This window comes from Rhinolophus ferrumequinum, chromosome 9 (genome assembly GCF_004115265.2).
Source record: "Rhinolophus ferrumequinum isolate MPI-CBG mRhiFer1 chromosome 9, mRhiFer1_v1.p, whole genome shotgun sequence".
Classification (NCBI taxonomy): Eukaryota; Metazoa; Chordata; class Mammalia; order Chiroptera; family Rhinolophidae; genus Rhinolophus; species Rhinolophus ferrumequinum.
In genome coordinates, this window is record NC_046292.1 from 89,733,663 (window position 1) to 89,746,310 (window position 12,648).

The following is a 12,648-nucleotide window of genomic DNA, read 5'->3' on the forward strand; positions in this document are numbered from 1 at the left end:
GAGACCTACTTCAGATTGAGAGACACACACAAACTGCAAATAAAGGGATGGAAAAAGATATTTCATGCAAATGGAAACATAAAAAACTGGCATAGCAATATTTATATAAGACAAAGTAGACTTTAAAACAAAGGATATAATAAGAGATAAAGAAGGACACACTACATAATGATACAGGAATCCATCCAACAAGAGGATATAAACTTTGTAAACATTTGCACACCCAACGTAGGAGCACCTGAATATATAAAGCAAATATTGACTGAAATAAAGGGAGAGAGCAACAGTAACACAGTCATACTATAGTAAGGGACTTTAACTGTTGTCACGCAGCAGACTACCCATCTGTCCCCTCGTACCTACCCTTAAAGAAAGGAGAGTCTGTGAGACTGATCCTTTCAGGGACTTTGCTTCACCTTTGTGTTTACACCTTATGTCTCCCTGTTTGGCCCCAAAGGATGGCTGGTTAGTCAATGATGGGTAAAGTGATTGGTTTGAATCAGTTTCTTAGTATAATGTATGAAATTCACAGACCATGGAAAAAACAATGTTACTTCCTTGTGTGTACATCAATAAAAGCCCCAAGGTGGCCCAATTCGGGGCTCTCAGTCCTTTGAGGCTGTGAGGCCCTTGGCCCCTATTGCATAAATCTCTGGACTTCAGTTTCTTTCTTAACCTTTCACCGCCCCTTCTCGTTCTCTCACTGCCCGTGTCATGCTGGACATGACATTTAACATCCCATTGACATCAATAAATAGGTTTTCCAGGCAAAATCAACAAGGAAACAGCAATCTTAAATGACACATCAGATGGATTTAATTGATATCTTCAGAACATTTCACCCCAAAGCAGAGGAATATACATTCTTTTCAAGCATACATGAAACATTGTCTAGGATAGACTACACGTTAGACCACAAAACAAGTGTCAATAAATTTAGAAGATTGAAATCATACCAAGCACCTTCTCCAATCACAATAGTATGAAACTAGAATTCAATTACAAGAAGGAAACTGAAAAACATACAAACACAAGGAGGCTAAATAACATGCTACAAAACAATGAATGGGTTAACAACAAAATCAAGGAAAAATTAAAAGATACCTTGAGACAAACTATAATGAAAATACAACGACCCAAACATCTATGGGACACAGCCCATATGGGACAAAGCAGTTCTGAAAGAGAAATTCATAGCAATACAGGCCTACCTCAAGAAACAAGAAAAATCCCAAATAAACAATTTAATCTTACACGTAAAGGAATTAGAAAAAGAAAAACAAACAAAGCCCAAAGTGAGTAGAAGGAAAGAAATAATAAATATTAGACCAAAAATAAATGAAATAGAGTCTAAAAAAACAATACAAAAGGTCAATGAAACCAAGAGCTGGTTCTTTGAAAAGATAAACAAAATTGATAAACCTTTAACCAGATTCATTAAAAAAAAAAGAGAGAGGACTCAAATAAATAAAGACAGAACTGAAAGAGGACACCACATAATACAAATGATCATAAGAAAATACTATGAACAATTATATGCACAAATTGGACAACCTCGAAGAAATGGATAAATTCATAGAAACACAGTCTTCCATAACTGAATCAAAAAGAAAAAGAAAATCTGAACTACTAACGAAACTGAATCAGTAATAACAACAAAAAAAAACTGCCAAGAAATAAAAGTCCTGGACCAAATGGCTACAGTTGAATTTTACCAAATATTCAAATAAGAATTAACACCTATCCTTCTCAAACTATTCTAAAAAATTCAACAGGAGGGTAGGCTCCCAAGCTTTAACACCCTAGAGAAGTGTTAGGAGGCTAGCATTGCCCTGATTCCAAACAAGCAGACATTACAAAAGAAGAAAATTATAGGCTAATATCCATTATGAACACAGATGCAAATATCCTCAACAAAGTATTAGCAAACCAAATCCAGCAATACATTAAAACAACTGTACACAACGATCAAGTGGGATTTATTCCACAGAGGCAAAGTTGGTTCAATATCTGCAAATCAATTAATGTGATACACCACATAAACAAAATGAAGGATAAAAGTCATATGGTCATATCAATAGATGCAGTAAAAGCATTTGACATAATCCAGCCTCCATTTATGACAAAAATTCTCAGCAAAATGGGAATAGAGGGAACAGAGCTCAACATAGTAAAGGCCATATATGGCAAAGCCACAGTTAACATCATACTCAACAGTGAAAAGCTAAAAGCATTTTCCTTAAGATCAGGAACAAGACAAGGATGTCCATTTTCACCACTTCTATTCCACATAGTATTGGAAGTCCTAGCCATAGCAATCAGACAAGAAAAAGAAATAACAGGTATCCAAATTGGAAAGGAAGAAGTAAAACTGTAATTATTTGCAGATGACATGATATTCTGTAGAAAGAACCCTAAAGGGTCACTAAAAATCTATTCAAACTGATAAATGAATTCAGTACAGTAGCAGGATACAAAATTAATATTCAGAAATGAGTTGCATTTTTATACATAAATAATGAACTATCAGAAAGAGTAATTAAGAGAACAATCCCATTTACAATTATTTCAAAAAAACCTATAAATAAATTTAATCAAGGTAAAAGACTTGCACTCAGAAAATTATAAGACATTGAAGAAAGAAATTGAAGAAGACACAAACAAATGGAAGCATAGACCATGCTCATGGATAGGAAGAATTAACATCATTAAAATGTCCATAACCCAAAGCAATCTATAGAGTCAGGGCAAGCTATATCAAAATACCAATGATATTTTTCACTGAATCAGAGTAAATAATCCTAAAATTTATATGGAACCACAAAAGACCCTGAATAGCCACAGCGATCTTGAGAAAGAACAACAAAGTTGGAGGTATCACGATACCTGATATGAAAGTACACTACAAGGTTACTGTAGTCACATAACAGCCTAGCCACTGTCCCTCCGTGTCTTTCCTTAAGGAAAGAAGAGTCTGTAAGTCTGTGCCTTTCTGGGACTCTGTTCCATCCTTGTGTTTACACCTTATGTCTCTCTGTCTGGTCCCCCAAAGATGGTTTGCAGCCAAAGACGGGTAAGATACCTTACGGGAGATACAACCTAAGCCAGGCGGAACCGAGTGGGGACCCCCAATGAGCTGCCTTAGAGAAATATGGAAAGGGGCCTTGCCTCCCCTTGCCCCTGCCTGGGAAAGTCTGTTGCCAGCTCTGGCTTTTCCCTTGCACCTGTTTGTGAGAGAAGTCATGAGGACAATAAAGATCAGTTCTCTCCACTTATCTCAATGGAGCTGTTCCAATATGAGAGACTTGACACTGAAAAGGTACATACCTTAGGTTAGACATCATGGTACCTTGTGCTTCGGCTGTTTATAGACAAAGGGTGATTGGAATAAACACTTTTCTGCTATGATGTATGAGTCTCACAGACTGTGTAAGAAACAATGTTACTTTCTTGTATTTGTATACCTATCAATAAAAACCTTCAGTCGGCCTTATTCTGGGCTCCAGTCCTCTGAGACTGAGAGACCCCTGGCCTTCTGAGAGATTTAACTGCATTAAGTCTCAGTTTGTTTCTTTCTTAAAAACTTAACCCAAACCGCCCCTTCTCTCACCCTCACTGCCCTTGTTGCGCTGGACGCGACAGGTTACAATAAAAAAGAAAGGAAGGAAGGAAGGAAGGAAGGAAGGAAGGAAGGAAGGAAGGAAGGAAGGAAGGAAGGAAGGAGGGAAGGAAGGAAGGAAAAGCATGGTACTCGCATAAACACAGACACATAGATCAATAGGACAGAATAGAAAGCTCAGAAATAAACCCACGCCAATATAGTCAATGAATCTATGACAAAGGAAGTAAGAATATACAATGGGGTAGAGACAGTTACTTCAATAAATGGTGTTGGGAAAAGTGGACAGATACAGGCAAATAATGAAACTAGACCACTTTCTTATACTATATACAAGAATAAACTCAAAACGGATGAAAAACTGAAATGTAAGACTCGAAACCATAAAAGTCCTGGAAGAAAACATAGGCAATAAACTCTCTGATATTGCTCTTAGTAATATTTTTTCTGAATATATCTCCTTGAGCAAAGGAAACATAAACAAACAAACAAACAAACAAATGGGACTACATCAAACTGAAAAGTTTCTGCACAGCAAAAGAAACCATCAACAAAATGAAACAACCTACTACTAAACGGGAGAAGAGGAGCGGTTGGATGGCTCAGTTGGTTAGAGCACAGGCTCTCACCATGAGCTGAGCCCCCTGTAATTAAGATTGAACGGCGACTGACTTGGAGCTAAGCTGCGCCCTCCACAACTAGATTGAAGGAAAACAACTTGGAGCTAATGGGCCCTGGAGAAACACACTGTTCCCCAATATTCCCCGATAAAAATTTTTTAAAAAGTGAATGTACTTAATGCCACTGAGCTATAAAAACCACAATTTTAAAATAAATAAATAAATAAATAAATGGGAGAAGACATCTGCCAATGATTCATCTGATAAGGGGCTGATATTCAAAATTTATAAAGAACTCATACAACTTAACACCAAAAAACAAACAATCCAATTAAAAAATGGGCAGAGAACCTGAATAGACATTTCTCCAGAGGACATACAGATGGCCAAGAGGCATATGAAAAGATGCTCAATGTCACCAATCGTCAGAGAATTAAAATAAACCACAGTGACATATCACAGCACAGCTGTCAGAAGGCTATCATCAATAAATCAACAAACACGTGCTGGTGAGGATGTGGACAAAAGGGAATACTTGTGCACTGTTGGTGGGATTGCAAATTGGTGCAGCCACTGTGGAAAATATTATGGACATTCCTCAAAACATTAAAAATAGAACTATCTTATGACTCAGCAATTCCACTTCTGGGTATTTATTAAAAGAAATCCAAAACACTAATTCGAAAAGATATATGCATTCCTATGTTCGTTGCAGGATTATTTATAATAGCCAAGATATGGAAGCATCCTAAATGTCCATCAATAGACTATTGGATAAAGAAATTGTGGTACATTTATACACTGATGCATTACTTTACCATGGAAAAAGAATGAAATCTTACCATTTCAACATGGATGGATCTAGAGGGTATTATGCTAAGTGAAATAAGTCAGATAGAGAAAGACAAAAACCATATGATCTCACTTATATGTGGAATCTGAAGAAGAAAATAATAAACAAAACTGAAACAGACTCAGATACAGAGAAGACACTGATGATTGCTGGATGAGAGGTGGTTAGGGGGCTTGTTGAAAAACGTGAAGGAATTAAGAACTACAAATTGGCAATTACAAAATAGTCATCGGGATGTAAAGTACAGCACGGGGAATATAGTCAATAATATTGTAATAACTACGAATGGTGCCAGGTAGGTACTAGATTTATCAGGAGGATCTCTTCGTAAGTTATATAAATGCCTAACCACTATGCTGTACATCTGAAATTAATATAATATTGAATTTCAACTGTAATTACAAATAATAAAAATAGAAATTTTAAATAAGATTTATTTGGATTTTTTAGAATTTTTAATAAATAAAATCACACAGCATAAAAAAATTGAGATGTCAATTAGGCATCTTGTTTGGTCAGAGTTCTGTAGGAACTGCCATCTAATGGATGGGTCTTTAGTAAGTGACAGCTGTTAAAGATGAAAATGATTTGTTCAACAGAAAAAAATTTGCCCCCAAATTTATGGTTTTATTACTCTGTAGGATATTAGACAGTTTTGTATATAACTTTGCAATCTATTCCAGCATTCTTTTTTACATTAACTATATAAACCAGTGTTTCAAATTCCTCTTTACGATCCTTCTGATTCCTTAGTTAATAAGTAAATATTTGACACATGCTCCTTCTTTATTGTTTAAATTCTTCTTTGATAAAAATAGCTAATTTCCCACACCCCACTTTTCTGTGTGAAACATAGTAGGCATAAGCCTGAGAAGAGTTCACTTGTATCATGAAAGGTTTCACAATCTATATCTGCTTACCAGTGAGAGATTTTAAAAAAGATTAATCCCTTTTCTATGAGTGGTGTTTCATCTTCTGGAGCCCAGTGGATATTCCAGTATCTGCAATTTCTTTATTATTATTATTATTATTATTATTATTATTATTATTATTATTAGTTTCAGGTGTACAAAACAATGTACTAGTTAGACATTTCACCCCTCACAAAGTGATAACCCCCCTCCTCCAATCTATTGCCCCTCTGGCATCGTGTATATCTATTACAATTCTATTGACTCTGTTCCTTATGATATACTCGATATACCATGACTATATATATTAAATTATAGTTGACAGACAATACTATTCAGCTTCAGCTTCAGGTGTACAGTGCAGTGGTCAAGCATCTATACTGTCCATGAAGTGGCCTCCCTAATAAGACATGTGCCAGTCTGACACCCTACAAAATCTTTACATTATTGATTATATTCCCCAAACTGTCTTTCATATCCCCGTGGCAATATTATGGCTACCAAATTATGCTTTCTAATCCCTTCCTCTTCTCCCTCATTCCCAGCCCCTCCCATCTAGCAACCATCAGTTTGTCCTCTATATCTCTGAGACTATTTCTCTTTACTTTGCACATTTATTCAGCTGTTTACATTCCACATATAAGTGAGATCATATGGTATTTATCTTTCTCCAACTGACTTATTTCACTTAGCATAATGTTCTCTAGGTCCATCCATATTGTTGCAAATGGTTAACATTGCATTCTTCTTCATAGCTGAGTAATACTCCATTGTATAAATGTACCACAGCTTCTTAATCCAGTCATCTACCGATGGGCATTTCAGTTGTTTCCAAGTCTTGGCTATTATAAATAGCGCTGCAAGCAATTTCTGACTATGTAGTCCCATTACCTCTGAGAGTCACCTAACTCAACCTGGGAGGGGGGTCAGGGTCTTTGAGAGACTCAGCTCAGCCTATCAACCATCACCTTGGACTTTCTGAAGAAATATTTAGAATAAGTCCAAATTGTTCTACTTGGTTTTCAACTTTGCCCCCACCTACGCCATTACCCAGATCTGCCTGATGAAGCACAAATAATAACGGGGCACGGGATAATAAAATTTCTTGGGACTTCGACCCTGGGCACTGAGTTGAATCAGGACTCTGATCACTTGCAAGTCTTGAGTCTTTGGGAAAGCCCCCAAATAAACATTTCTGGCCTTCAATTTCCACATCAGCAAACCGGGGCAACGACCTGTTGCATTCCAGCCTAACCGCTTCCAGGAGTCCACCTCTCACGCGTGGGGGTTCAGCCCTGGACTCGCCCAGACCTACTGCACCCGGGTTCCTCTTCTCGCCTCGCTTCGGCTTCTCCTCCCCCTCAAGTCGGCCACCCCCGCTCTCCTCCTCCACCCCCCCGCCCCCGCACTCCTCCTCCACCCTCCTCCTCCTCCTCCCCCCATCCCCGTACTCCTCCTCTCCCCTCCCCCCAGCACTGTCCCCATTCCAGCCCACCGGCCCCGCCCCACCCTCGCCACGACCCTGCGCGTCCCAGTCCCTCCTCCCATCGCCGCCAATCCCTGCCCTTGGGCCTTTCCTTCCGCCCCCGCGCGCCGGCCCCGCCCCCTGAGTTATACCCACGCCGACTCCCGGGCCCAGCTTTCGGGTCCCCCGGAATCGCTATGACTGAGTTTTCCCGGAGACTAGTACGGCGCTGCTGGCTGAGCGCCGTCCAGAAGTAAGTGCTGGGCCGGGTGCCCAAGGTCGCCCATCGGATGCCGCTATCCTTGCTGGGGTCACCGCCCGCGAGAGTCGCCCTCTCTGTTATCTTGTCTCCGTAGCAACGGGGTTAGGCTTTCACGGTTTTCCTACAAGTAGGTGAGGGTGGCATCACGTGACCATCTGAACCGCGCACCCACCTCCTCTGCTGCACCCGGAAGGGTCCGGCGGGCCGCGTCTGGAGGCCTGCGCTGCAGCGCTCTCTCCGCGCGTCCCCCTGGAGGCCTCTCGCGTCTCCCGCAGCCCGGAGTCTGCAAGTCGCCACCCTGGTTGCTTCTCGGTTGCAAACGTACTTTGCTAACGCGGTAGGACATCTACTCCTAACACGCTTTGCTTATTTCCTGAACGCTGTGGAAACGCAAGCCGTTATCATCAGTGTGAGGTTTGTTTGCTTTTTAGAAAATATTTCTGCTATAATGTTAAATGGCGGGATACACAAACGATGTAAACACCAAAAAAGGAATCTCTGCGCAGGAAACGACAAAAACCTGGAACACGGTGTTGCCTTGAGGTGATGGAGTTACGAATGATTTTCCCGATATTATATATTAAACGGTCGTGATTTGTAAGTTTTAAAAAACTGACTTTATTTTAAAATAAGTAAATTTGTACCATATTTTGTGAGAACTTGCACATTTAGGCCTTCTATGAACATTTTTAAATTTTCCTTTCGTTTTTTACTTGGAACTTGCCAGGTACCAAATTCATGTAGGATGCAGTTTTTTTCTGGAAAAACAAAGAAACCTAGTTAAATTATTTAATATAAAGCTTATTGAGGACCAATTTTACTGAATTACACATTAGTATTTCAAGGTGTAAACCCTAAATTTCATCATACTCTTTGAAAGTTACATATTCCAAAGGGAGTGATAACATTTGCTAGGTTTGAGCTTTATTTGTAAGTATTATTTTAATCATCTTTGATGTCATTAACTTTATTATTTGGGATCATCATTGTGAACATCCACATTTTGCTTCTTGGCTCAATATCGTGTTTCTCTGGAAATAAGACAGCTGGACAATCAGCTCTAATGCGTCTTTTGGAGCAAAAATTAATATAAGACTCGGTCTTATTTTACTATAAGGCTGGGTCTTTATAATATAATAAATAATATAATATAACGTACCTCATCTTATATTAATTTTTGCTCCAAAAAACACATTAGAACTGATTGTCCAGCTATGTCTTATTTTCAGGGAAACACAGTACTGTGCACTGAATTTTCCCCTCCCCTCTGCTAACTGTGCTTAAAAACTTACCTGCCTGGCTGGTTAAAACATCCAGGATGAGGAGTGAGTCTGTGTCATTTCAGGGGGGCTTCACCGACTAGCATCTCTACCTGGGGGAGGTAGATGTCCCCCAGGCAGCTACGCCACCTCACTAAGAACTGGCTCTCTGTCTGGAATGCTAGCAACTGCTCGTCTGTTTTTTTGTTTTGTTTTAATTAGATTCATGTGTACAAAACAATGTAATAGACACTTATCATTTATACCCCTCACAAAGTGATAACCCCCTTCCCCCAATCTATTACCCCTCTGACTTGCATACAGCCATTACATTTCCACTGTCTCTATTCCTAATGCTGTACTCTGCTTCTTGTGACTATATATATATATTAAATTATAGTTGACATTCATTATTATTCAGCTTCAGCTTCATGTGTACAACGCAGTGATCGCCTCTACACCATCCCTGAAGGGGTCTCCCTAATAGGAAAAGTGTCCATCGGATACCCTACAAAATCTTTACAGCATTATTGATTATATTCCCCAAACACTTTCGTATCCCCGTGGCAATCTTGTGGTTACCGATTGTGCTTTCTAATCCCCTCACCTTCTCCCTCATCCCCAACCCCCTCCCATCTAGCAATCCTCAGTTTTTCCTCTGTATCTCTGAGACTGTTTCTGATTAGTTCATTCATTTATTCTTTTCTTTAGATTCCACATATAAGTGAGATCATATGGTATTTGTCTTTCTCCGACTGACTTATTTCACTTAGCGTAATGTTCTCTAGGTCCATCCACATCTCCACATCGTTGCAAGTAGTAAGATTTCATTCTTTATGGATGAGTAATAATACTCCATTGTATAAATGCATCACAGTTTCTTAATACAGTCGTCTACCGATGGACATTTCAGTTTCCATGTCTTGGCTATTGTATATAGTGCTGCAATAAACATAGGAGTGCATAAAGTTTTTTGAATTAGAGTTTTGGATTTCTTTGGATAGATACCTAGGAATGGAATTGCTGGGTCATAAGATAGTTCCATTTCTTGTTTTTTGAGATACCTCCATACTGATTTCCATAGTGGCTGCACCAATCTGCAATCCCACGAGCAGTGCACGAGGGATCCCTTTTCTTCACATCCTCACCAGCACTTGTCGTTTGTTGATTTTGATGGGTGAGGTGGTATCTCATTGTGGTTTTTATTTTCATTTCTCTAATGATTAGTGAGGTTGAGCATTTTTTCATATGTCTGTTTGCCATCTGTATGTCCTCTTTAGAAAAATGTCTTTTCATGTCCTCTGCCCATTTTTTAATTGGGTTGTTTGTGTTTTTTTGGAGTGGAGTTGAATGAGTTTTTATAAATTTTGTATATTAACCCCTTATCAAATATGTCATTGACAAATATCTTCTCCCATTCAGTAGGATCCCGTTTTGTTTTATTGATGGTTTCCTTTGCTGTGAAAAGCCCTTTTAGTTTGACGTAATCCTATATGTTTATTTTTTCTCTTACTTTCTTTGCCCGACGGGATATATCAGTAAAAATATTACTCCGGGTAATGTCTGTAAACTTTCTTCCTATATTTTCTTCTAGCAGTTTTATGGATTCAGATCTTACATTTAAATCTTTAAGCCATTTTGAGTTTATTCTTGTATATGGTGTAAGGAGGTGGTCCAGCTTCATTTTTTTGCATGTGTCTGTCCAGGTTTCCCGGCACAATTTATTGAATAGACTGTCTTTACCCCACCGTACATTCTTGCTTCATTGTCGTAGATTAAATGGCCATATAGGCATGGATTTATTTCTGGACTCTCTATTCTGTTCCATTGATCTATGTGTCTGTTTTTATGCCAGTACCATGCTGTTTTGATTACTGTAGTCTTGTAGTATGATTCGATGTCAGGTATTGTTATACTTCCCACTTTGTTCTTATTTCTCAAGATTACCGAGGCTATCCAGGGTCTTTTATGGTTCCATATAAATTTTAGGATTATATGTTCTATTTCTGTGAGAAACATCGTTGGTAGTTTGATAGGAATTGCATTGAATATGTATATTGCCTTAGGCAGTATGGACATTTTAACTATATTAATTCTTCCTATCCACGAACATGGTATGTGTTTCCATCTATTTGTATCTTCTTTAATTTCTTTCTTCAGTGTCTTATAATTTTCTGAGTACAGATCTTTTACTTCTTTGGTTAAATTTATTCCCAGATATTTTATAGTGTTTGAAACAATTGTGAATAGCATTGTTTTCTTAATTTCTCCTTCTGATGTTTTCTTATTGGTATATACAAATGCAACTGATTTCTGAATATTAATTTTGTATCCTGCTACTTTACTAAATTCATCTATCAGCTCTAATAGTTTCTTGGTGGAGACTTTAGGGTTCTCTATATATAGTATCATGTCATCTGCATATAATGACAATTTTACTTCCTCCTTACCAATTTGGATGCCTTTTATTTCTTTTTCTTGTCTGATTGCTGTGGCTAGAACTTCCAGCACTGTGTTGCATAGGAATGGAGAAAGTGGGCAACCTTGCCTTGTTCCTGATCTTAAGGGGAATGGAGTATGATGTTAGCTGTGGGTTTATCATATATGGCTTTTATTATGTTGAGATATGATCCCTCTATTCCCACTTTCTTAAGGGTTTTTATCATAAATGGCTGCTGGATTTTGTCAAATGCTTTTTCTGCATCTATTGATATGATCATATTTTTGATGATCATATTGATGATCATATTGATATGATTTTTATTTTTCATTTTGTTAATGTGGTGTAGCACATTAATTGAACCACCCTAGCATACCAGGAATGAATCCCACTTGATCATGGTGTATGATTTTTTAAATGTATTGCTGAATTTTGTTCGCTAATATTTTGTTGAGGATTTTTGCATCTATGTTCATTAGAGATATTGGCCTATAGTTTTCTTTTTTTGTAGTGTCTTTGTGTGATTTTGGGATCGGGGTGATAGTGGCCTCGTAGAAAGTGTTTGGGAGCCTTTCTTCCTTCTGGATTTTTTTGAAGAGCTTGAGGAGAATAGGTGATAATTCTTTTCTGAATTTTTTGTAAATTCGCCTGTAAAGCTATCTGGTCCAGGGCTTTTGTTTGTTGGGAGATTGTTGATTACTGATTCAATTTCCCTGGTAGTAATTAGTCCATTCAGGTTTTCTGATTCTTCTTGAGTTAGCCTTGGAAGGTTGTATGCTTCTAGAAAATTGTCCATTTCTTCCAGATTGTCAAATTTGTTGGCATATAGTTGCTCATAGTAATTTCTTAAAATTTTTGGTATTTCTGCAGTGTCTGTTGTCAGTTCTCTTTCATTTCTGATTTTATTAATTTGGGTCCTCTCTTTTTTTTTGATGAGTCTGGTTAAAGCTTTGTCGATTTTGTTTATCTTCTCTAAAAACCAACTCTTGGATTCATTGATCTTTTGTATTGTTTTCTGGTTTCTATTTCATTTATTTCCGCTCTGATCTTTATTATCTCCTTCCTTTTTGGTTATTTTGCTGTTCCTTTTCCAGATCCCTTAAGTGTGAAGATAAACTGTTGATTAGTGATTTTTCTTGTTTGTTTAGGTAGGCCTGCAGTGCTATGAATTTCCCTCTTAGGACTGCTTTCGCTGTATCCCATAGATTTTGGGTCATCA

The 12,648-nt window shown here is 38.1% G+C and overlaps 1 protein-coding gene across 4 annotated transcripts in view; it reads left to right on the top strand.

The window, feature by feature from the left end:
- The first annotated feature begins 7,569 nt into the window (after positions 1-7,569).
- The window catches only part of ECI2 (enoyl-CoA delta isomerase 2), a 28,279-nt gene continuing 23,200 nt past the window's right edge, over positions 7,570-12,648 (top strand). The window contains exon 1 of one of the 4 annotated variants that reach the window (XM_033114288.1): positions 7,570-7,721. In XM_033114288.1, the coding sequence (XP_032970179.1) occupies positions 7,666-7,721 (56 nt within the window). In that variant the 5' untranslated portion in view covers positions 7,570-7,665. Of the gene's footprint in view, positions 7,722-7,791; positions 8,145-12,648 lie in introns of those variants that run through there. The other 3 variants (XM_033114291.1, XM_033114292.1, XM_033114290.1) reach the window with 3 other exon arrangements.